This window comes from Solanum dulcamara, chromosome 9 (assembly GCF_947179165.1).
Source record: "Solanum dulcamara chromosome 9, daSolDulc1.2, whole genome shotgun sequence".
NCBI classification, from domain to species: domain Eukaryota; kingdom Viridiplantae; phylum Streptophyta; class Magnoliopsida; order Solanales; family Solanaceae; genus Solanum; species Solanum dulcamara.
Window position 1 is genome coordinate 3,843,806 of NC_077245.1, and position 25,631 is coordinate 3,869,436.

A 25,631-nucleotide genomic window follows, 5' to 3' on the forward strand; every position below is an offset into this window, starting at 1 on the left:
TGACAATTGATTGTTGGGGTACATTAGACGACTTTAGAGTATTATTTGGGAAAATTACGTGGTATAGCAAAATTTAGTACTATATTACATAGTATGGGTATAATTTAAAATAATTATGGCTTGCAGCAAATATATTTATGCGGTATGACAAGTTTCGCTGCCAGATATACAATATATATGTATATCAGTTATCATTATATTATTTTTCTGACAAATATACATATACAATTCGCCTCTCTCCTCCCTCTCTCGATCTCGCTCACCTCTCTCCTCCTCTCTCCCAATCTCTTTTGTCATATATACAAATACATATGTATACCAGTGTTTGTATATTTCGGTATATAAATAATTAGTGGGTATATTATTTGAATAATTCACTATATCTTTTGTAGAATTTGCTACAACATCTGTATAATGACAAAATTTATGTTTGTCATCATAAGTAATTAGAAAAATTATATCCATATAAAGTAATTATGCTTAAAATATTTGTCATATTTGAAAATTCCCTGTATTATTTTAATTAAAAATGTGCACAATTGAAGACAAGTACACACTTTAATTATAAAAAATTCTTTTAAATGGAAAATTATATGTACCACATGATTACATAAGATGGCATTTGTTATCTATCATTATATATTGATGTGATTTAAACCATTTTAATTAGTGAGTTTATTAGAAACACATTTTTTACTTTCACAAGATAAAGAAAATATCATAATTTAATCGTGCCTTATGTAATTATACTAATAGTGCTCTTTAATTTCACATTTTTTGCTAATAGGTATAGTTGTCGCACTTTAAGAAAAGAAAAAAGTGTTTTACAATTCAGTAATTTCACATAAGAATAATTGAAGTATCAAAGTAATTTATGAATGGCATGTAGTTGACTGTTTGATTAAAAATCTGATTTCCTATGTTTTTTTTTTATATATTTTGAATAAACGTGGAAGTAATACAAAAAAATTAAAGGGAAAACTATATTTAGACCAATCGTAAAATTATTGATCAAAATTGGACTCAATCTAAACTATATATCCTTAATAGACTCATGGCCCAAAGTATTTATCCTCTTACCTCACTTTCGCCTTTTTAATTTCGGACATAATGTCATGCTGACGTCAGCATCATTGTTCCTCTTTGATATAATCAGAGTATATTATACTCTGATGTCTACTTGATACCATAATATACTCTGATGGTAGGTATCAAGCAGTTTCGCTGAAGCACTGTCTCTTCCTTTTTGATTCCATCAGAGTATAATAGCAGTTTCGTTGAATCATTCCTTCTAGATACCATCAGTGCTTCAGCGAAACTGCTATTATATCTGATGGTATCAAGAAGGAAGAGACAGTGGTTCATCGAAACTGTTTGATACCTACCATCAGAGTATATTATATACTCTCATGGTATCAAATGCGTGATATAGTTAAAAACAAAAGGTATGAAAGTAATGGGGTATCTAATGGTAAATAATTTCTTTTTTTTGGGTATAACAATAATTATCCCAAAATTAAATTAATAATAATATGTGTAATTAATTAGAACCAATTTTTTGTATTTTATTATAATTTGCAAACTGTCTTGTTGTATTATTACATTTTTTAAAAAAATAATAATAATAACAAAGGAGAATTTCTATTTTTGCTGGAAACCTACAATACATTTAGCAAAGAAGAAACCAGAAAGTTAGCAGAGAAATGGAGAAAATGGTACTGATCCGATCTTTGTATCGATCGATATGCCGCAGATCTACGGTCTTCTCCGCCACCGCCGCCGGTACAACCTCCGCCTTCAACCACCAGTCCTTCCGCCACCTCCATTTCTCACCCCAGTCTTTCTCGGCTTCTCCGAGAAACCCTGTTACTGGTACTAGCATCGTCTTCCTTTTTTTTGGGCATTCTGAAATCTTCTTAAACTCGTAGAATTTGTTATTCAGCTCAATTTGGTTAATGGGTATCCATTGTTTTATCGTAAGAATTTGAATCGGTGATTTTGCTTTCAATCTGATACTTATATTGGTAGGATTTTTCATGTGAGTGTGTGGGTATTTTCGATCAATCTATCATGTACGTACCAAAGTTCCAAACTTTGATGGTATTGAATTAATGGTTTTCTTTTAATGAGACACATGAATGGTATTTTGGACTGTTTTTCCTCGAGTTGAGGGTGTATCAGAAACAGTCTCTCTACCTATGAGGTAGGGATGAGGTCTGAGTACACTCTACCCATCTCCTCAGACTGACTACATCGGGTATGTAGTTGTTGTACATGAATGGTATTGGATAAGTGGGAGATTTGGTGAACCTGTTTAAAGGAAATCCTAATTTGACTCGAGAGAGAGAATTTAGTACTGGAATGAAATTGGTCCAAATAGAGCTGAATGAATATAGAAGATTCATACAACCGAGTCTAGCTAGTTTGAGATTGATTGATTGAGACTCTTGAATCATATGTTAGCTCAGGGAGATAAAATAGGTCCTTTTTTCGGTAACAGTTATGACTAAAGTATTGGGGGTTTGATGCTTCATATCTCTTTGCTCTTTTCTTCACTTGAATCTTTAATTCTCCTGCCTTAATTTATGAAAGGTTTAGCTTTACCCTACTTGTTAGCTTATGCATCCTTTAGCTTTCTTTAGTATTTATAGTTCTGCTTTGTCATATCTGATTGTGGAATCAGTAGGTGGATGCTGTTTGCGTTTGTGTGATGATAAAAATAGGTGTAATTTTTTTTCTTTTGAGTTCCATTAGATTCCTTAAGTTAGTAAAATTCTGACCATAATCCTCATCCAACAAACAAAATTTTTGCTTTCCTCCTGTGTGAGTTGGAGTGTTAATAAATGTGAGAGTGCAGGTACCTGGTTCAGTGAAGGAGTTGGATTCAAGAACCTGTACTTATTTATAATTCATGGTTACTGTGACATATTTAGGATTGTTATGATTACTTCTTAGGTTTCCAAAAGCATATTATATAGGAGGTGAATCTGCAAAATGAGAATCTTCTTAATCACCTTACCCGCCAAGTGCTTGTAGTTTCCTATTCTTTGTATCAATTTCATGATCTTGCACCAACAATTTGACATTGCATGGATATTGTTTAACTTTAGAATGTCAGCTTCCTTTCACAATGGCAATGGGAAGCATGCGTTCTTTCAGTGAGGATGTATGTCACATGCCTAATATAGAAGATTCTGAGGTCAAACGCTCTTTTAAAGACTTAATGGCTGCAAGCTGGGATGAGCTCCCAGATGCTGTCGTCTACGATGCAAAGAATGCACTGTCCAAAACTACTGACGACGAGGCTGGCCAGGAAGCTTTGGCGAATGTTTTCCGCGCTGCTGAGGCAGTAGAAGAGTTCACGGGGATTCTTACATCTCTGAAAATGGAAATCGATGATGCTATCGGTTTAAGTGGTGAGGTAAGTTGAGTTAATGAAATTAAGGGTTTGGCATACAGTTTCTTAAGTTCTTGCTGTTTAAATTACTCGTATTGCTGGCAGGATGTGAAGCCTTTGTCAAAAGAATTCTCTGATGCACTGCATACAGTATTTCAACGCTACAACGCGTACATGAGTGCCTTTGGGCCAGAGGAGGAATATTTGAGGAAGAAAGTTGAGATGGAGCTGGGGACTAAGATGATACACTTAAAGATGCGATGCAGTGGCCTCGATTCTGCATGGGGAAAGGTACATCTAATTGAAGCTAGTTGGTTGCGTGAATTTCAGCTTTTCTGTAGGTTACGTCTTTTTAGACAAGCAATATACTTGCAACACAAGATATATTTCTCTTAGCTGGAAGAAAGCTGTGGATACCAGCTGCAATTTGGGTTACCCACGAAGTGGCACTCAAGTAGTAACTGTTATTTCTGTAGGTTCCTTTTTCCAACAAAATATTGATCGAACTTTAGTACATAGGCTAGCTTCATGAATTCTTCCATTTTGCCTTTAATTTAAGCATTCATGTGTTAGATATTCCCATCCATTTATTTGTATACTAGAACGTATGCCAACTTTCTTTTTCGATAGTGGGGTTTAATTTCTCTGGAATAGATTCTCTAATACTGCAGGTAATTTTAGAATTCATTTTACAAAATGCTTCCAGAAGATTGTTGTTGCATTTTCAAAATAATAATCTCAGATCTCTTGAAGGATGAATGTTTTACCGTTATTTGTTTTCTCACTGCTCTGTCTGCCTTTCTGAATCCAGGTTACTGTACTTGGGACTTCTGGACTCGCTGGTTCTTATGTTGAGCAAAGAGCATAGGCCTTCCATCATGGAAGAAAAAACACCATGTTTTTGTCTTCAATCACTTGGAAAACTGTTGTTTTAGATAATACAGGTTGCTCCAATATGATACATTATGTTGTACTTGATTCTCAAGTTTGATCATGTGATTACTACAACAGGCAAATGATAATAATCCTAAAAACTTGTGCAAGGAAATACTTTCTGAATATTCAGAAAGTTCTAATCTTTGTTTCTTCAATTGCTTTGTGCTTTTAAGTGAAATTCACTGGATAGTTGATGAATTAGCTTGACTTCTTTCAAGTTGGTTTCCTTATTTACGCTTAGCTTAGATGGAGTGACATGGACAAAGAGGATTCATATAGCCGACCCAATTAGCTTGGGCTGACGCATAGTAATAGTTGCTTGCTTACTCGACATGGTTATACCTCGTGTTACTGAAACAAAGAATGGAAGACGAAAGAAAGATGACAGTAAACAGACCATTCAACACAGTTTTTGAAGCATGCTAAGCATAAAAATGGTTACAGCCATTGTCAAAGAACATAGTGAATACATGAAAAAAGAAGTCCAACATCCTTCCTTTTCTGGAAAAAAAATATAAAATTTCTTGTGATTCTTTTGAATGCCAGCAATTAGTGTATCTTGATCATTCTAGCACTTTTTCTCCATGACCAAGAATCAGCTGGGGATTTTGGCAAAGGAGGAAGGAACAACAGTTTACGGGATAAACCAAATGGCCATCCTTCACAGTGAGAGAATTCCTTAATAACAGAACGCCTCGGAAAATCTTGAAACTCAATCCTGTTCAAGCTTGAAGAACGGGACAATGTTGTCTTAGCTGTGGCAAATGCCTCGTAGCTGATATCACTCGTGCAGCGCGAAAGACGAGTACCAACAGATAAGAAATCCTCCCTCTCTTCCTTCTCTTCATCTTCACTGTCCTCTTTTTGTTGCATTAGCTTTTCAGAAATGAATAAATCCCCTGCTGTTGGAGAGAAAGTCCAGTTGAACTTTTCACTTGACATAGCTGCCTTTTTTCTGCATTTTGACTCCATGTATTTACTTATTACTATTGACACAAACACCTGTTGATGAAAAAAACACAAAAACATGAATATGTCACAAGATAAATACATTGAACTAGAAAGAAAATCTTGAGTATAAATTAGTATTAGTACTTCCTCTTCATCATCATAAACATCCATTACATCCTCTTCTTCCAAGATTTGAGTACTAGAATGTCTTTCATTAAAAATGTGACAATTGGCAAATGCATCCTTGAGAGTTGTGGAGAAGAATTTGCATCTCTTAGAAGGATTTGTTGATACTTCTTGGTTAGGAGAGAACACCATGTTTGGAGGAAAAAAAAAATCAAATTCTTTGAGTGTTGTAGGTGAAAAGGTTCCCTAGAGAGAACTAAATACTTGTAAATTTTTTTCTTTATTGAAATTCTTGCATGAAAGTGGCCTTCCATCTTCTATTAACTTTTTTTTAGGGGGGTTTTAATCTTTAAGGTGAAGACAACATTAAAAGAGCCAACCAAGGAGTTTTCAAGAAAATAACTGATGGCTACTTGGACTACTTCTCCCAACCCACTATGCCAAATCAATTGATATATCAGTTTCTCATTCTATATAGAGAAAAATTCATAAATAGCTATAGTTAAGAGTGTAATTATGAAACGTAGCTATAGTTATTGTATTAGGCGAACGAACTGTATCAGGCGGGTATAAGTTGTATTAGCACATACTAAGTTAGCTGAAATCGTGTGAAATAGTTGTATCAATGCATATTGTATCAGTGCATGTATATTTGCTGACAAATCCAAAATGTACGTTCCGTAATTTATTGAAACTCGTAAATACATTTTATATGTTTGCCCACGTCACGTAACTTTCCTTCTATGTATCTTATTTGTTGTTTCTATTTCATGGTAAAGTAATGCTTCTATACTTGTAGCTATTATTTTTCACTTCAACCTGAAGTTAAGGGTGAAGAGGACGCTGCACCAAACAATAACCACTTACAAATGTGATTACTTTGTGTGATTATTATGGTATAAGAGATTAATCATTTTGATATTGAATAAGACATGTCTTCACTCCAATGTGCTCAAATAACATTGCATGAGATGTTGGTAAGGCATAACATGGGCTCAATGATGGCGTAACGTAAAGAAGAAAACTATTAGGTCTGTTAACCAAAGCAAACAATACGTGTCATGAACTTGGTTTGTTACAACTATGGTGCGACTTTTATCTTGGTCGAATAAATTCACACAGACGAAAGTTGAAATAGCTGTGGAGGAATAACTTGCATCTATAAAAGGTGAAAATGATTTCATCACCAAGAATATCTTTTGGTATAATATTTCACTTTACCAAACACTATTTCCTTTTCAGGATATCCATCTAATGATTATTTTTTAAAGCTGGTACCTTTTGAAGCATAATTAACACCATAAGTTAAGTTTAGAATAATATAACCAGGTTTCACCATTAATACAATCTTTTAGCTCCAAGTCTAGGGAATGTTGATCCATAAAGCATGTGATACTTTAACCAAACTCAACTCAACCAACCTAGTATAGCGGAAGACACGTGTCATCTTATCAATGATTTGGTGTAAACATCAAGTGCGGGGTGAAAAATATAAGAGTTCTGAGATAACAAATGATTCAAAGAAACATCTTACTTTAAGAAAACCAAAAGCAGTTCATCAAAAGATATTACATAAACTATGTAAGTAATTGACCAAACAGTTGCTAAGATCCACTTTGACATAAATTGAAAACTTTAATCAACAATTGCAATGTCAAAAAATGTTATTTCCTAGGCACTGGACTTCCTTAAGCATACCAGAACCACGCTAATCATCGTGTAATACAAACAAAAAGGTTCTACTCTGGTACAAATTCTATCTTCCTATAAAACAACAACAAGAGAAGCAGCACTCTCATAGAATCTGCAAATCAAGAAACTGATTCGATTTTTCTTCACATCGTGGAAGCACCAAGATCTCAAGGCTTATCATCTATTTTGTTAGTGATAAAATTATACACTAACAACACCAGACATCCACGAAACAGTTACTGGTGCATTTGGGTGGGCATTTCTGTATGATTCAGGGTAGCGGTCCTTAAAATTCAATTTAGGATTCTTTGCCTGTATTTGCACATGAAAAAGGGGGAGGGGATTGAGAACAGCTTAGTCCACTAAAAATCAAAATTTGCAAGACGAGAACAGGAGGTAGTAAACTTTGTGAAGGGAAAGGCGTAACTTACATATTTCAGCCAGCACTCCTGATGCTTGTGTTGATAAATATCCGGGGAGTGGCAACCCGTCTCTGATGGGCAGTAAACCCATATGTTACATTTCTTTTGGTTAGGTCTGGCTTGCTTAGCTTGATTCAAACAAGCCATACAACAATCGTATGCCGATTCTTTGTGATGCGTAAGGCCCCATCTAACAGCATCACCACCATAATCAGTATGAGCTTCAGCATGACACTCAAGAGGAAGCGGCTTGCCAGCTACGACTTCGTAATCTGGAGAATATAAATTACTGCATAAGAATCTATAGTAAGACAGGTTCTCCTGAGTTTATTACTTCTCGTGAGCAAATTTGCAATAAAGAGGACATAAAACTTGATTGGTCACATTTTAAACATGCACGATTTCTATCGAAGAGATTGTTCTTTTATGCCAAAAAGGGAGAAAAACAAATGATATAACAATAATAACAAAACCACTTGCAGAAGAATTCTTTTCTCCCTCAAAATGGGGAGATAATGAGAAGCTGAATGATTGATCTGCACCACAACAAAAAACCTTGAAAGGATTTGTACTGAGCAATTGACAATGTCATTACCAAGTTCCTCTTCACCCTCAGGATTGTCATCGTGTTCCGTATTGATGATCTGAATGGGTATCCAGAGACCAATTTCTTCTGACAGATCAGCCCAGTCATCGCCCAAAGCTCGTGCAAGTAGCCCTGCAAGCAATGTCACAAAAACTTCTCATCTGTTTTCTGGAAGTTCCTCTTAACAGGGGATGCAGAACCCCTGCAACATCAACAGAAAACTGAAAACAGAAAATGTGAAGAATTCCTAAATAGAACATACTAGCCTCCTTTAGGGAAATAGTTGAATTTGATGTCTTCTCATGAATAAGTTCACTGGTGGCTTGTAATTTTTCTCTCCGCCAACTTTCCACCGCATCTGTTCAACATAAACACCGTCAACAATGATAACAAGGAATTGTAAATGAACTAAAGCAGAATGTATACATAGAATAAAAATATCAAATAGACTATTTGTTCTCATAACAGCAGAACTATTGAGGCAATAAATAATAAAAATTATATTACACTGGATTCCCTTATCCAAAAATGTACCAGTGGCTACTTCGGTCTTCTTTTTTTGATGAAATAAGGAGATATCATTAGAAAGCATCAAGAAGATTTCTTTACATACATATGTATTCGTCTACTGTTGATCGTCAAACTAAGTGACATCTAAGAAAACTATCCAAATTGATGAGGTGAAGAATATCCCTCTGACTGACCGAGATTGGGCATGCAACACGTAGATGAGCTTCCAAGAAAATACCCGAATCTTCCCTTAGAGAGTAAATCAACGAGAGGGGAGCTTTAGGAATCAATTGGTGCAAAAATTTGGGAGAAGATAGGAAGGACGGAAGAAGCAGTACATTGTACCTGTCAAAGGGAAGTAGAGTTACCTTGATAAAGGCAATCGTATGGAACATTCCTCTGTACTTCATGTGTCTATTTCCCATCCCACCTTCAGTGGCTAAGAACCAGTATCTTTTTAGTCTAAAAAAGAGAAAGTTGGAGGTGGAAATTTTCATTGGGTGAATTGAGGAAGAATCATAGCCCCTGTTAACAATAGCGGGATGTGTATGCGAAGATTGAATATGTTGAAGTGAGCATTACCCGGAAAATGGTATAGAGGTTCATGAATTAGGAAGAAGGCTCTGCGGATGGAAGTGTTAAATAAAAAGCGCGGCTGCACCCATTAGAGATTGTTCTCAAAAGAGAGGGATTATTCTTGACGAACAAGTTTATGGAAAGGGATCGTGAGGAGAGAAAGGATGACTCAAGATACATTAGATTGATTGCCAGAAATGGGAGACATGGTCCATTCTGCTTAACATTTGGTGCGGTGGTACGTTCACAAAAGATGAGTTCCCTCACCTCTCCTCTATTGCAAATACAAAGGAAGCCACAATTTTTATTTTTTTTAAAGGTAACATACAAAGGAAGCCACAATTGTGGAGATTATTAATTGGAACTGGAACTGAGGGCAGATAGCATAGAAAGCATAAAGACAGTGAGGGTGACGAGGCAGAAAGATTCCTGCACAAGCTATATAACTTTACACAATGTGTGGGCCATGGAAGCAGAAAAGATGGTATTTAGAAGGGACTTTCACCAATATCCTTCTTGAAGTCTATTATAATCTCTTAGCTTAGAAGGTGATGAAAGACATATGAACGTCAATATGGAGATCTAAAGCACCCAGGAAACTGGTGCTCGTACGCAATGAGGGGAGGCTGTTGTTTCTTCCTTTTTGGATAACATTAGTGTGCAGGGCAACTTGCGCGCACCTCCACTATACGACCTATGTATATCCTTCTACTAGTATAGTTACCAGGTAACTATGTCCATAAAACCTAAGCAAAATAGAAAGAAATCACCTAACCTTTTTTTTTTTTTTTAGAAAGGTAACATTTGTATGTATTTGATTAAACTAGTACATGGGTTGTACGCAAAACCATAATTACAACTTATCAACAAAACAGGATATCTGAATCTAAATTCTAACAAGAGCCAAGGATCTCAATAATTGACTCAGTATCCTCTAGGTACATCTGTTTGCACCAGAAACAAAAAAGTCTGATACAATTCAATTTGATCTTCTGAAGATCACAACTTTTGCTCTCAAAATATCTAGCATTTCTCTCTCTCTAGATTGTCCACCAGATACAGGCTAAGACAATCCTCCATCTAAAGCTCCCACACCTACCTCTTCCCAAATGTAGAGAAAGTGGGTGATTCAGTTAGGCATAGTCCAAACAACACCCCTGAGGTTGATAAAAATCCTCCAAAGTTGGGTTGTTATCCTGCACTGTAAAAACAGATGGTTGACTGTCTCAACCTCTTCTCCACACAAATAACATCTAGAGCACATAGAGAACTTCCGCTTCTTTAGATTTTCTTGTGTCAGGACTGCTTCTCTTGCCAGTAGCCAAGTAAAACATGCCACCTTGAAGGGTATTTTTGTTTTCCAGATCTGTTTCCATGGCCATTGTGTTGGTTGCTGTCCACCTTTGTTCAAAAACTTGTATGCTGAGTTTACCTTAAACATGCCTGTGCTATCTTTGCTCCACCATAGTCTATCAGCCTCATCCTTTGTCCCTTTGAACTCTTCCAAAGCTCTGAAAAAATCTGTCACAGTTTCGGTTTCCGAGTCATTAAAATTCCTTCTAAACTGGATGTTCCATCCTTGTTGTGTCCAACTGTCAGCTAAACTCATTTGCTGATGTACTGCCAAAACATACATCTCAGGGAAAAGGTTTTTTAAACTAGTTTGTCCCATCCATTTGTCCTCCCCAAAAGGAGGTCTTACTTCCATTGCCTACCCTCACAGTTGTGTTATTTCTCAAAAAAGGCCAAAAGATTCTGATAGACCTCCATAGACTTACACCATAGGGTGTAGATACCTCATTAGTCATCTATTTGTTCTCTCCATATTTAGCTTTAATTACTTTGCTCCAGTGTGCTTGAGGCTCTTGTGAGTATCTCCATAACCACTTCAGTCTGAATGCATTAATAATTTACGATGTAAATGCATGATTATTAACTTGGAGACGCATGTGCAAAAGTAATAACAGGTGTGGAGATCCCCTCACAACATTTTACTTGATTCAACTTTAAGAGAGCATATTCTCCAGAGGATATTTCCTCAACAGCTCAATCGGTAGCGGAGGTAATAAGAATTTGGAGTCTGAACAAACACGATGCTCGAAGGAAAGAACTTCGGAAAACTGCACATGTATGCATTCTATTGATCACTATTAGGAGAAAGGAATAGGGTAATCTCTGCTGGAATTGAGAACTCATTGTTAAATGCCATAATCCCACTTATATCATTTTTTTTGTTGGTGTAAAGAGGAAATTCATACGGTGTAAAAGGGGGTCTAATCATTTAGAGGCTTAACAGATACTAGTAATGCTTTTGAATACATAACGCCGCCTCTGTATATATCAGTAATATTGATTTGATCAATCAACAAAAAAAGAGTAAGCTATCCAGTTAACCGAGAAGATTTTAGGCTTCTACGGAATGATAAACATACAAATGCATTCATATTCAGAGTGTAGCATCTTTAAGTAGCACAATTGAGTAGAAAAGTTCAGCAATCCAACAGTGCAATACTGCAATTGACTATAGATGTCTGAGCTTCCAAAAGCATCTAGATGCTCAAGCACAGTAAGGCCATGTTACAATTTAGAACCTAGTCAACACCTCGCTATCCAGAATATTCAATGAATGAGAATCCCCAGCCAAGAGGATTGAGAGATCACTTCCATTAGATTCTTGCAATTAAAGGTGTCAACGAACAGGAAAGATGCAACTTGTTCTTTTCTTAATTGTTTTCAGCATGGCTTCTTTGCTACTGTATTTGTTTTACTTACTTGATTGTTGGATATGTATGCTTTACTTGAGCCAAGGGTCTATCAGAAACAACCTATTTACCTTCACAAGGTGGGTGAGGCTGCGTACACACCACCCTCCATATATCGCACTTGTGGGATTACACTAGGTATTATGTTGTTGTTGTAACGAACAGGAAAGATGACAAAGAAACAAGAAGACTGAAAATCACAAACATAAATAAATAACTGTATTACATTATTCTGTTCCAGAATACTTGGATATTTTACTATATCTATTTCAGAAGTTGAAAGAATACATGTTTTAACATTTCTCATGAAGTACTTAAGCAATTTTAATTCTATAAGTTTGCAGGCAGTAGTGTTCTTTAAGTCATTTCTACATAACTGATCTAGATTGGAAAAACAACTCCATCTTCAAGATGAGACTTAAGATTGGTCAATTTGACCCTCACAAAGACCAACATAATATAACGAGTATTCTGAAATAACAACACAAAGACTGACATAACATAAGGCAATCAATTTTGAAAAGAAAAAGCCACGGAAGAAAAGTAATATGGTCCCCTAAGAACAAATCCAAGCAACCACCACTTATAATATGAGGCTAGACCATATCTCTAGTCCCCCTAATCGGTTTACCTGACAATCCCTAAATGAATTGCAGGAGGAATCAAGATTAAAGTTAAGCGAATAGAGACTCCTTGTAATCCGACCAATTCTGACCTATAGTGACATGGTGGTTTGAACCAGCTCATTCAACAGATAGGCCTAGTCAAATTCAACCAGCTCTATGTATCTGTGCAAATTAACCAACTATGACAATAAACTTTTCAATGAATAACAGTTAAAAAAACGATTCACCAATCAGGACCATGAATTTATAACACCTTCTGGGATGTGATAGATCATTAAGCATTATCAACGAGAGGCCAATGACCAAATTAAACATTTTAATTCCAATGGTAAGTTTCCCTTCTGAATGAAAGAAGTAGAAGCGCTTGAAACATATTGGAGAACCAGGTATAAGAGGTTACACCTCTGAATAAAATTCACATGGACTTTTGTATATATTATACATAATAGGGATGATGGAACAAGGATAAATATCACCCAAGAGGGAACAAAGGTCCAACAAGATTCACCCAACTTATAATATATAATTCTACTTCAAGATCCATATAGATCTCGATTAGGACCTCACAGCATAATTGAAAAGCCATACATGAGGTGTGGAAAAAGTTATGAATTTGTGATAGACACTCCAAAAAGTAGACGTAAGAGGTAAGCAATCAGTTGAGCATCAAGAAATAGTAACATTACAGAGCAATGAAACTCACTATATTGCAGCATGGGAAGGAATCTGTTACCTAACTTCTCAATGTTTTAGCAATGCTATTATAAGACAGAGATTCATGACGGTGTTGGAAATGGGCAAGATGTCCAATAGATATGTTAGATAATAAGCAAGTGTTTGAAGTTTGATTTCGGTCCAAGAGGAAAAAGACCTCCCTCTTTTGTACTTGTTGCATATCTCTTGTGCAAGCAAAGTAGCAAAGGAGATCAAGGGAAAGTTTAGAGTTTAACCTTCCTTTCTCTTCCTCTCCTTTATTTCTGGACTCAATGTTAAATTCAATGAACAGAAACCATACTTGAGCACAAACTGTGAAATTACTTTATATAAAAATGTATCTCGCTTTCTGGTTTCTTGCAACAGCAATAGGTTCATTTATACTCCTAATTTGCAAAGAGGTATGCAGCTAGGTTTTGTTGTTTTACTGGTGAGCTGAATTTACAGACTATTTCGGGTTCCACATTTGAAGATACTACGAGTAGATAATTGTAGAAGTTTCAGTGGAATGATTTAGAGTACAGAAATGTAGAGACGGAACGGAAATCAGATACCATTAATATCTCAACGGAACAAAGGAATAACATCTTGAGATAAGGTTGATTCATTAATTAGCCATTGTCTAAGAAGAACCAAAAAACACAAATTCGAATTTTTATTCATATATGACTTTTCGCGCCGGAAAAGAAAAAAAATAGCTACTACAGACAAGACAGTGAAACCACTTAACGAGGAAGAAGAAAGGAAAAGACAAAATCTGGAGGACAAGCCAAGTCATGAAGACAGAAAATGCAACTTGGTGCAGAACCGTTGATAACTTTGGAAACTTAACATCCAGACAATTACAAAACAACATAGAATTGTCTTTTAGGAAGAGAAAAAGAACAGGTCTTGAGCATCTGCATTCCTTTTTGCAAAAAGAATGAAAACATATAGACCTAAATAGCACAATCTGATGATCCCACAACTCCCAATTCTAGGACATACAAATCATATGCATATGCTAATTAAAAGAAATTAGCATTTCACTTTCAGCTAAAGGTTAAAGCAAATCCAATGGTTGCCAAAGTCTAAAAGAGTTCACGGGTATAAAACCCAAAAGTTAGCATAACAGTCCTTCCAATCTGACAGTTTTCTTTTCAAAAAGACCAAGCCACCTGTTTTCTACTCTTGCGTGAACAGCCTCTAAAAAGTTTTAATGACTCCTTATTCATTGAATTTGGTAAAGGAAAACCTCAAGACACTAGACCAGATACAGAATATATTAGTAGCTAGTTGATCATGTTGTAAAATCTCCAGATTGATTTATGAGCCTTAACCTACATTGAACTTCCTTGATTAACAAACAATCCCACATACTAACTACACAAACCAAATATACTTTAGTAAGAGATGAGATAACTAGAAGTCTACAACTGATACAGCTTCAGTATAAACAGCCAAGAAGTCTTCCAAAATAGAAGCTTTAAGAATGAAGACACATAAAAAATATAGCACATTTTAAAGATGTTGAAGGCACAATCACCTTGTAGCATGGTCGCATCTGCATTGGCATTCATGCCTTTTAAAGTTACTAGTATCTCATCTGCTATCTTCTGTTTAAAATGCTCTGGTATTTGTTGCACCTTTTCATCCATTGAAAGTTTGTTCTTTAAGCCATTTACCTTCACCAGATAAGAAGCATTCCTCATCAAGCAAAATCCATGGGAAAGCAGCAAACTCAGAAACCAAATACCAAAATCCCAAATAAAGATCTTACCACGTTAATAAGTTCTACAGGTTCTAGTTGTTTCCGCAATTGAATTGACTCTTCCATTTTTCTAATCTGATGTTGGGTATACCTAAAAGCTGTACACACAAAGGCACCCTTTTATCAGACCAGCGATCAACATTCCAAATAAGCAACAAAACTCAAAATGGGATAATCTGCATATACTTAAAAGCTGTGTCAAACAGAAGTTCAACTTTCCAAGAAAGTAAAAAAATCTCAAAATGAACCAACAGAAAATCCAGAATCAAGAAAACGAGTCATCCAAAAATAATCTGAGGTATAGCTAAAAGCTGTGGCAGAAGAACCTATTATCAAACAAGCATTCAACTTTCTAAGAAAGCAACAAAATCCCAAAATGGTTCAAAGAAAAGATTCAGCATCAAGGGGTCATCCAAAAATAACCTGGTGTATGTTATATAGCTAAAATCTGTGTCAAAACCACACATTTTTCAAACAAGCAATCAACTTTCCAAGAAAGCAACAAAATCCCAAAAAGGGCAAACAAAAAAAAAATCAGAATCAAGACAAAGAGTCATCTAAAAACAATCTGGTATATACCTAAAAAGCTGTAGCAAAATCCACCCTTTATCAAACAACCATTCAACTTTTTGAACAAAAGCAACAAAATCCTAAATGGGTAAACAGAATATTCATTAATAATACAACAATCATACATATTAATAGCAAAAATTACCTCTTTGAGTATCACCACTGTAAGGGTACATATATACAGAAGTATAGAGAGAATGAAGCACATAAAGAGCAACAAAAATGTTGATTGAGCAAATAACAATTGTTGTTCGCTTATTTGACAGCCATTTTCCTCTTGCCATTTCCACTTTCTTTAACTTCTACTTCTCCTCCATGTCATCATCTTTAAACCCACAAATATTTATCAGTTTTTTTATTTTTTTATTTTTTTATTTTTTTTTAAAAAGACACCCCAAAATCAAGAAATGTGTAGAATGTTTCTGGGGAATCTGTTTCTTGTTTTCTCTACACAGATCAAAGTAGATCGATGGTGTACCACTATCAAGAATTTCTTCTTTTTTTTTGTCTAATTTATTTACTATAATAATAAAAAAGAAAATAATGGAGATGAAGTACCAAAGCTTTATTATGAGTTTAATAATTGAGATTCTTTTATTATCTCCGGCAGCTGTCGTTAGTGAAAAGTTTTTTTTTTTAGGTGACGGTTTTTAATATGTGAATTTAAAGAAAGTAATTAAGATTAATTAGGTAGTGATAATTATGGTTTACGTGATGTAACGTGTAATAGTACTGGCAAGCAAAAATTTCGGGGGAAAGCTTATGCCTTTTTTGGGATTTCTCTGTTGCCTCGTTTTGTTGCTAAAAAGATTCATCCGTACATCTTTATTCGCTCAATATATTAAAAATAATTATTCAATTTTACTTATCATATTTAAAAAATTAAGATATAATTTATTTTTTTGTATCTAGTTTATTCTTATGTCTTATTATTAAATATTATTCACTTTTCAATGTTTAGATGACTTATACTTAATAGGAATATAATTTACTTTTTTTGTATCTATTTTATTCTTATGCCTTATTATTAAATATTATTCACTTTTCAATATTTATATGACTTATACTTAATAGGGATATAATTTACTTTTTTGTATCTATTTTATTCTTATGTCTTATTATTAAATATTATTCACTTTTTAATATTTAGATGATTTATACTTGATAGCGATAATATAGTAAAATAACCTCTTTATCTATTGTTTTTTAAGAGATGTAATAAGTCAAACATAGACAAGTAAAAATAGACGAAGGAGTATTTGAATTTCGATTAAATCAGCTGTTCAGATGGTAAATATTCTCTGTCTCTAATTTTGTGGTTATGAATTTGAGTCATCAACGAAGCAAAAAGATATGACTTTTTACGAATAGAGCCAAAAACTTGAGTTTTTGTTCTAATATTTTCTTCGATTAATTTTACTTCACATTTATGTTAAAAATAAATATTTTATTTACTTGTTTGTTTTAGTAAATTAATAGAGTTTTATTATTTTTTCTCCTATTAACTTTATATCAAATAACTACATAAATTAGTAGTCAAAAGTTAAGAGTCCAAAAATATTATTAATAAGGTTAATTTATTATAATACACATCTAATTAAAGTGTTGTTAATAAGTATGTCAGGTCAACAAGGGTCAAGTAATATAAAACGCAAGGAATAATTAACTCTTATATCTCCATAACTTCTCCATTAATCTCTCATACCTCCACAATCTCACTCATTATTTTACTTTGTTAGAGTTTGCCTCGATGTTTCTGCCTTATAGATTATTTGATCAAATCGTATTAATTATTTTGTAGTTTGATATTTTTTTATTTATTAGAATTCGCCTTGAATTTTCTTACCTTATAGATCACTGGTCAAATCATATTCAATACTGCATGTTTTCGAATTTTTCTTTGTTAGAATTTATCTTGAACTTTCTACTTTTTAGATCATTGATCAAATCGTATTAAACATTACTTGTTTTTTGATATAATTTTCTTTATCTTTGATTTATTCTCATTCAAAATTTACAATTATTAGCTTTTGCATAATGTCATATCTATTTGTACCCAACATTCTAGTAATATCAATGGTTAATATCTTATTACGACCTCTTTTTAATTGTACCTTTATATACTAGTATAAATAGAGACATGAGGAATGATATGAAACACATTTCGAAAATAAGAAAACCCTCATTTCTTATCTCTCTATATTTTTTATGGATTTTCTCATTTCATATTATTACTAATAAATTCATTTAATAACAAATTTTAAGTTATATACAAATCATTTGACCTTCTTCTAATCAAACCGTCGCTAGAATTAGTATAGTAATTATAAAACTATTTTTATTTGTAAGAAAACAGATACATACAGTATCTAATTTTTAATTTCAAATTTTATGTTCTATTTTTTAATTAATACTGAGCAGCCGGCGTTGCCCGTACTACTTCTTCCAAATTACTAATACATTACCGTCGCCGGAGAGCAAACTTAACGGAGAACGAAACGGCATCGTCTGAGTCCATACCTTTGGTGTTCTCCCGCCCATACATATGACAGATGGTAGAAAGCTTTGTCGTGCTCCACTGCAGCTACCACCTGTTCGATGAAATGCCTCAACGAAAAAACACACATAATTATTCAAGGATGATTTGTTTTGCTCGTTGTGAAAGTTAAAGTATTCGTATGCATTGATTTTTTGGAGGAAATTCTGTAATGTCTCAGTTCAAAGTTGTGTCATTTATGTATAAGACTTTGATGAGGAAATTACATTCCCAAAATCGCATGTTAGCATCCACATATATTCATGGGAATGCCAGCACAAATGATACAAAATATCTATTTTCTACAAGGGTATCATTTATCTTGAGCAGAAGTCCAAAATTATGTGTACCATCATTCCTGTCCTTTCAGCGGTTTTATAGTACCGAAATTTCTGCATTTTCTTCGTTGAAGGAAACAACGGAAAGCTATAGCAATGATCCCGTTGATAAGGTTTACAAGGTTGTTGTGGATCACTCTTATCCAGGGCATAAGATGGAGGTAGCTCTGGATAAGCTTGAAATAGAATTAACAACGCCGTTGGTGATGGAGGTTTTGCAAAAGCTTTGTTATGAAGAGAAGATAGCATTTAGGTTCTTTACGTGGGCAGGACATCGAGAAAATTATAGTCACGAGCCTCAGGCGTATAATGAGATGATTGATATATTGTCTAGTACAAAATATAAGGTGAAGCAGTTTCGTGTTGTTTGTGATCTTCTAGACTACATGAAGAGAAATGATAAGAGTTTAGTTCCGTTAGAAGTGTTGTTGAAAATTCTTAGACAGTATACTGAAAAGCATTTGACACATCTTCATAAATTTGCTAAGAAGAAGAAGATACGAGTGAAGACACAACCTGAAGTATATGCCTTTAATTTGTTGTTGGATGCTTTGTGTAAGTGCTGCCTTGTGGAGGAAGCCGAGGCTATGTTTGAGCGGGTGAAGAGTAAGGTTAAGCCAACTGCTGATACTTATAACATTCTTTTCTTCGGTTGGTGCCGTGTTAGAAATCCAGATAGAGCTATGAGCATTCTTGAACAGATGATCAGCATAGGACATACACCCGATAATTTCACCTATAATACTGCCATTGAGACATTTTGCACCGCAGGAATGGTGATGCAGGCTGCTGGCCTTCTCGAGTTCATGAGAACTAAAGGTTCAACCATGTCTTCACCCACTGCAAAAACATATACTATTATGATTGTGGCTCTTGTTCAGAATGATATGATGGTAGAATGTTTTAAAGTTCTCGGAGATATGATAAATAGCGGATGTGTTCCTGATGTTTCAACATACAAGGAATTGATTGAAGGAATGTGTTTGGCTGGAAAGACCGAGGCAGCTTATAAGCTTTTGGAAGAAATGGGAAACAAGGGCTACCCTGCTGATATAGTTACCTACAACTGTTTTCTTAAGGTCCTTTGTGACAGCAAAGAGAGAGACGAAGCGCTCAGGCTTTATCAGAAAATGACGGAAGTAGGCTGTGTTCCAAGTGTACAGACCTATAATATGCTAATGGTGATGTTCTTTAGAATGGGTGACGTCAATGGAGCCTTTGAAACCTGGCACGAGATGTCTAAGAGGGGTTGTGCGCGTGTTACAGAAACATATTGTGTGATGATCGAAGGGCTTTTTGATAACAATGCTACCGAAGAGGCATGTTTCCTTTTGGAAGAAGCTGTGAACAGGGGTATGAAGCTACCATACCGGAAATTTGACTCATTTTTAACGCGGCTTTCAGCTATTGGTGATCTACGAGCCATTCACAAATTGTCAGAACACATGAGAACATTCTACAACCCTGCTATGGCACGACGTTTTGCCATCAATCAGAAGCGGAAGAGCATGAACTTAAGAGGAAAGTGAAAATAACTTATGTTGTCTAAGTGGCACAACGTTTGGATGGTGTGTTTCTTTGTATGCATTTTGTTGTGTATGCAACAAATATTTGGCACTTATGATCTCTTTGACTGAGTGTAGATTTTATCTTCCAAATGGTTCTGAAAACTAATTTGGAGTGAAGTTAATAATGCTTTTTCTACAGTTGTTGTTGTCTTGTCTAGTATAAATAAAAATGGTCCTATTTTAGTATAAGGTTCACTTAAGTTCATGAGAAATGTTACTTGATATACATATTGAAGATCACATTTTAAATATGGTTAATTAAAGTGTACCACAGTTAGTTGTCCATTAATTAGTCAAGCATCTGATTAGTTGAGTTTGTTAGAGTTAGTTTGTAGTTAGTTAGATTCTTTCCAAGTGGGATACAGCTGTCACAGTCACCGAATTGTATATATATATATTACAGTGCTCAGTGAATAAACGTGTGAGTTCATATTTTCTCAAAATATCTTTTTTGTAATTTCTCTGTGAGTTCCTTTCTTCTTCAACTGCCAGTTATGGCATTTTGTGTTCTCTGTGTTCTCACCATTGATGAGTTTTAATATGGTATCAGAGCGAGGATTGTTTATACAGCTTCTTTGCCTTTAATTCTTTCTGAAGAATATCGTTCATTGGTTTTCTGTTTCCCTTCAACGTTACAATCGATTCATATAAATCAATTTGTTCTTAGCTTGTTTTTCAGTAGGAATTAAACATAGATCTAGTTCAATTCTCAAATACTCAAATTAAATTTTGCGATGGCGATTGGTGAAGAAAACTCTATTGCTGTTGAGGGAGTCAACACTACTGCTATTGACACTAGCAGTGCTTTGTATGTGCATCCATCTGATAGTCCAGGAATGATGCTCGTTCCTACACAATTCGATGGAACAGGATATCGATCTTGGAAGAGAGGAGTCATGCGAGCTCTTTCAGTGAAAAACAAGTTGGGCTTCATCGATGGAAATTGTAAGAAGCCAGTTGCAAATTCACCTCAATCTCGACAATGGCAAAGGTGTGATGATATGGTAACGTCATGGATTTTGAAGAATTTGATTAAGGAAATATCAGATAGTGTGGAGTATGTTAGTGATTCTGTGGAGCTTTGGAAAGAGTTGGAGGATAGATATGATCAGACTAATGGGGCGAAATTGTATCAGATACAAAAGGAAATTAATGATCTCATTCAAGGAGTATTGGACATCTCTGTCTATTACACAAGGATGAAGAAGCGGTGGGAAGAATTGAGCACTCTAAATCTGAGAAATCAATGAAGTTATGTGTGCATCTGTGGTGCTAAAGATAGCTTGCATAAGGTAGAACGAGATAGACGCTTAATTCAGTTTCTCATGGGTTTAAATGAAGTATATACAATGGTAAGGGGTAACATTCTCATGATGAACCCACTCCCTTCCATAGTACAAGCCTTTTCCTTACTAATCCAGGAAGAAAAGCAAAGGGAATTCAAGCCTACTGGTAGAATGCCTATGGATTCAACATCTTTGAATGTGAATAATCTCAACAACAATAGCAAGGGTTCAACAGGAAGAACCTTCAGAACAAATTATCAAGTCAACAGTTATGCAGGAAGCAGCAACAACTCAGGAGGAAATAACAACTACACAGGTAACAACTACTACTCAGGAAGTAGCAGTGGTAGAATTGCCATGTTCTGTGATTTTTGCAAAAGATCAGGTCATATCAGGGATAAATGTTATAAGTTGCATGGATATCCACAAAACAACAATCAGAATTTCAAGCCAAATACCTACAACAATGGTCAAAACTACAGACAAAATAATCAGAATTTCAAGGAAAAGAAGGTAGTAGCAAATGTACATGGTGTCCCCAAATGACATGATGTCTACTCATGGAGCAGAGCAGTCACATAGTAACAATCACCAAGGTATTACAAATGAGCAATATGGACAAATTGTGGACCTCCTCCAACACTTCCAGATTGAAAATGTGGGTGAAGATCAAAACAACTCAATCACCAATGCTAGTCCTATGAATTTTGCAGGTATTGTGGTTTGTTCTTCTTCCATTGATTTTAGCAATCCTTCATGTAAATGTTTTGAATCAAGTGATGACTTATGGATGCTAGACTCATGGGCCTCAAATCACATGACCTTTAACAGATTATCTTTAACCAACATTACAACACTACCTTATCCCATATTGGTTTCACTTTCTAATGGATACAAGGTTAAGGTGATAGAGTTTGGTGATGTATTAATCACACCTGAGATCATCCTACATAATGTGTTATATGTGCCTTCTTTTAAGTACAATCTTGTTTCAGTTCACTCATTATCACTTTCCATGAAATGCATGGTATTGTTCACTGATGCATTGTGTCTATTTCAGGCTCCTTCAGTGAAGAGGCCTCGGGTGATTGGTAGTAGCAAGGATGGCCTCTACTTTCTGTGTTCAAGATGTCTGAAGAAGACTGATAGTGTCACTACAAATCCCACATGTTGTTGTCTTCCTATTCATAGTATACTTTCTTTCCCTGGTAGAAGTAAAGTACACAAATCTGAGTTGTTTACTACTTTGCACACTGCTTATAATCCTCTTGTCTGTACATTTACTTCCAATAATAAAAGTGTCTTGTTTGATAATAATCCTTGTATGACTACTAGAGATAGTGTGGACTTATTGTGGCATAATAGACTTGGCCATGTGCTTTTTGCTAAAATGAGAAATATCTCCAATCTTCCAGCCACCTTCTCTTCAAAACAGCCCTTTTTATGCACCGTTTGTCCTATGGCAAGACAAGAAAGGTTACCCTTCAATCAAAGAACCAGCCAAACCTCTTTTAAATTTGAACTACTTCATATTGACTTATGGGGTCCATATCATGTGTCCACCTATGATAACTACAGATATTTTATTACCTTAGTAGATGATCATACTAGGTCTACCTGGACACACCTTTTGAGTATCAAAAGCAATGCATTACAAGTGCTGAAAACCTTCATACACATTGTGGAAAATTAGTTCAAAACTACAGTCAAACAAATCAGGTCTGATAATGGTTTAGAGTTTACTAATAATGAGGCAACTCAATTTTTCCTATCCTAGGGCATTATTCATCAGAAAATTTGTCCCTACACACCACAACAAAATAGTGTGGTGGAAAGAAAGCATACATATTTGTTAGAAACAGCCAGAGCCATATTATTCCTATCAAAGTTACCTCTGAAAATATTGGGGAGAGTGTATTCTAACAGCTACACACCTCATTAACAGACTTCCTTCAAACCTCCTCAAAAACAAAAGTCCTTATGAATTGCTACACAACAGAAAACCAAATTACAGCCAACTTAGATCTTTTGGATGTCTTTGTTACCCTACTATACCAAAAGTTCTTATAGACAAATTCGAGCCCAAAACCACTCCACATGTCTTTATAGGATATCCCTTTGGAACAAAAGATTACAAGGTGATGAATCTTGCTACAAAAAGGATATATGTCTCTAGAGATGTCATAATTCATAAAGATATCTTTCCTTTTAATCTATCTTCTGACAAATGTTCTTTCCCTTCTGTTCTTAAGCTTATCCCTTCTCCTGCTGATTTTAATGATTGTGCTGAATTAAGAACATATGATAATTATGTGAATGATCACAGAAGTGAGATTCTTACACACTCTATCAATCCATTAGAACTAACTACCAGTCCATCAGACCTACCTGCACATGCACCACACTCACCTCATTCTAACCATTCTTTACCACAACCAACTCCTGCAGTAATACAAAGAGGATCTCAAAGGGTAAGCAAAGTCCCTGATCATCTGAAAGACTATATTGTTTCTGTTCCTACTTTAAGAACCCCTAACGCTGTCACATCATCTGATCCTAACACCACCAACCTTTCCCTCAATGCCTTGTTCACCAAACATCACCACATATCCCCTGATGCTATTGCACCTAACAGTCAGGCACTTGTTGAAAATGTTTGTCATGATAGAGAGCCATCATCATATGAAGAGGCATCTCTCAGTCCTGCTTGGCAGAAAGTTATGACACAAGAGTTTGAGGCATTATATGCCAATAACACTTGGATCTTGTGAGACTACCACCTGATAAACAAGCCATTAGATATAGGTGGGTATATAAAGTGAAACACAAAGCAAATGGTAGCATAGAGAGATTTAAAGCCAGATTGGTAGTGAAAGGCTACACTCAACAAGCTAGAGTAGATTATACTGAAACATATTCACCTGTAGTCAAGATGACTACTGTGAGAACCTTGATAGCCTGTGCTGTGAAAAGGGGATGGGACATGTTCCAACTTAATGTTAACAATGCATTTCTTCATGGTGATCTCCACGAAGAGGTGTACATGAAAGTACCTCAGGGCCTTGATGTACATGATTCAGGCTTAGTTTGTAAACTAAACAAGTCTCTTTATGGCCTTAAGCAAGCAAGTAGACAGTGGTATGCCAAATTAACTAAAGCCTTATCTTCAAGGGGTTACACTCACTCTCATCATGATTACTCCTTATGTTTCAAAAAATCAGGTTCTTTGGTGGTTTTTATGGCAGTCTATGTAGATGATATTATTCTCACAGGTACAGACACCACTAAGATTACACAACTCAAGATTTACCTTGACAACACCTTCAAAATAAAAGGCCTTGGAAAGTTACACTACTTCCTAGGCCTAGAGATACTTGACACCACAGGAGGGATATTAATCTCCCAGAGGAAATTTGTCCTGGACTTGCTGAAAGAATGTGAATGCTTCAAATATGGGTCTCTTTCATCTCCTCTTGATCCTACTGTCAAACTCAGAGTCAAAGAAGGAATACTCCTGCCTGATCCCACTTACTATAGAAAGCTGATAGGGAAGCTGAACTTTCTCACCAATACTAGATTGGATATAGCCTTTAGAGTTCAACAGCTTAGCCAGTTTATGCAAGATCCCAAAACTCCTCACCTACAAGCAGCCTTCCATCTAGTCAGATACTTGAAGAAGGATTCAACCTTGGGAATTCACCTATCTAATGATCCTGATTGCACAGTGAGGGCTTTCTGTGATTCTGTCCGGGCTTCTTGTCCAGACTCAAGGAGATCAGTGCATGGATATTTAGTCTTACTTGGTAACAGTCCTATTAGCTGGAAATCTAAGAAGTAGGAGACCATCTCTCTATCCTCAACTGAAGCAGAATATAGGTCACTAAGAAAAGTAGTAGGGGAATTAATTTGGCTTAACAGATTACTCACTGAGTTGACTGTCCCTAATCCATCTCCTATTGCTGTTTATTGTGATAGCCAGTCTGCAATACACATAGCTCATAATCCTGTATTCCATGAGAGAACCAAGCATATTGAAGTTGATTGTCATTTTGTGAGGAATAAACTTCAGGAGGGGCTGATAGCTCTTCATCATGTTCCTACTAATGATCAGCTAGCCGACATACTTACAAAGGCTCTTACTGGTGTCGAGCATGCTGCCATTCTCAGCAAGTTGGCAGTGAGATCCTCACCTCCAACTTGAGGAGGGATATTGAAGATCATATTTTAAATATGGTTAATTAAAGTGTACCACAATTAGTTGTCCATTAATTAGTTAAGCAACTGA

General features: G+C 35.5%; 4 protein-coding genes across 4 annotated transcripts; 2 read left to right on the top strand and 2 right to left on the bottom strand.

Annotated features, from left to right (window-relative positions):
- Nucleotides 1–1,625: 1,625 nt before the first annotated feature.
- LOC129902804 (succinate dehydrogenase subunit 5, mitochondrial) lies at nucleotides 1,626–4,473 on the top strand. The gene is made up of 4 exons (XM_055978212.1): nucleotides 1,626–1,872; nucleotides 3,111–3,421; nucleotides 3,503–3,688; nucleotides 4,209–4,473. The coding sequence occupies exons 1-4, from the start codon at nucleotides 1,704–1,706 to the stop codon at nucleotides 4,263–4,265; spliced, it is 723 nt and encodes a 240-aa protein (XP_055834187.1). The 5' UTR covers nucleotides 1,626–1,703; the 3' UTR covers nucleotides 4,266–4,473.
- Nucleotides 4,474–4,880: 407 nt separating this feature from the next.
- On the bottom strand, nucleotides 4,881–5,602 carry LOC129902806 (uncharacterized). The gene is made up of 2 exons (XM_055978213.1): nucleotides 5,429–5,602; nucleotides 4,881–5,335 (listed from the first exon to the last, which is right to left on the bottom strand). Exons 1-2 carry the CDS (start codon nucleotides 5,600–5,602, stop codon nucleotides 4,883–4,885), a joined length of 627 nt encoding a protein of 208 aa, XP_055834188.1. The 3' UTR covers nucleotides 4,881–4,882.
- Nucleotides 5,603–6,923: 1,321 nt separating this feature from the next.
- On the bottom strand, nucleotides 6,924–16,156 carry LOC129904149 (uncharacterized). Its single transcript, XM_055979692.1, has 7 exons — nucleotides 15,764–16,156; nucleotides 15,058–15,146; nucleotides 14,824–14,962; nucleotides 8,373–8,468; nucleotides 8,120–8,242; nucleotides 7,534–7,796; nucleotides 6,924–7,414 (listed from the first exon to the last, which is right to left on the bottom strand). Exons 1-7 carry the CDS (start codon nucleotides 15,900–15,902, stop codon nucleotides 7,304–7,306), a joined length of 960 nt encoding a protein of 319 aa, XP_055835667.1. The 5' UTR covers nucleotides 15,903–16,156; the 3' UTR covers nucleotides 6,924–7,303.
- A 1,746-nt stretch (nucleotides 16,157–17,902) lies between these two features.
- Nucleotides 17,903–22,547, top strand: LOC129904437 (pentatricopeptide repeat-containing protein At1g73400, mitochondrial). The gene is made up of 2 exons (XM_055980010.1): nucleotides 17,903–22,059; nucleotides 22,407–22,547. The coding sequence occupies exon 1, from the start codon at nucleotides 18,327–18,329 to the stop codon at nucleotides 20,019–20,021; it is 1,695 nt and encodes a 564-aa protein (XP_055835985.1). The 5' UTR covers nucleotides 17,903–18,326; the 3' UTR covers nucleotides 20,022–22,059; nucleotides 22,407–22,547.
- Nucleotides 22,548–25,631: the final 3,084 nt, after the last annotated feature.

What these genes read in the sequence shown, in the direction of transcription:
- LOC129902804 (XM_055978212.1), top strand. Translation starts at nt 1,704, where the DNA reads ATGGAGAAAATGGTACTGATCCGATCTTTGTATCGATCGATATGCCGC. An exon ending in CTATCGGTTTAAGTGGTGAG is followed by an intron (nt 3,422 to 3,502) that starts GTAAGTTGAGTT and finishes TATTGCTGGCAG; the next exon opens with GATGTGAAGCCTTTGTCAAA. An exon ending in TCGATTCTGCATGGGGAAAG is followed by an intron (nt 3,689 to 4,208) that starts GTACATCTAATT and finishes TTCTGAATCCAG; the next exon opens with GTTACTGTACTTGGGACTTC.
- LOC129902806 (XM_055978213.1), bottom strand. Translation starts at nt 5,602, where the DNA reads ATGGTGTTCTCTCCTAACCAAGAAGTATCAACAAATCCTTCTAAGAGA. An exon ending in TTTATGATGATGAAGAGGAA is followed by an intron (nt 5,336 to 5,428) that starts GTACTAATACTA and finishes TTTCATCAACAG; the next exon opens with GTGTTTGTGTCAATAGTAAT.
- LOC129904149 (XM_055979692.1), bottom strand. Translation starts at nt 15,902, where the DNA reads ATGGCAAGAGGAAAATGGCTGTCAAATAAGCGAACAACAATTGTTATT. An exon ending in AGATGCGACCATGCTACAAG is followed by an intron (nt 8,469 to 14,823) that starts GTGATTGTGCCT and finishes TATGTTGAACAG; the next exon opens with ATGCGGTGGAAAGTTGGCGG. An exon ending in TATTTCCCTAAAGGAGGCTA is followed by an intron (nt 8,243 to 8,372) that starts GTATGTTCTATT and finishes CATTGCTTGCAG; the next exon opens with GGCTACTTGCACGAGCTTTG.
- LOC129904437 (XM_055980010.1), top strand. Translation starts at nt 18,327, where the DNA reads ATGTCTCAGTTCAAAGTTGTGTCATTTATGTATAAGACTTTGATGAGG.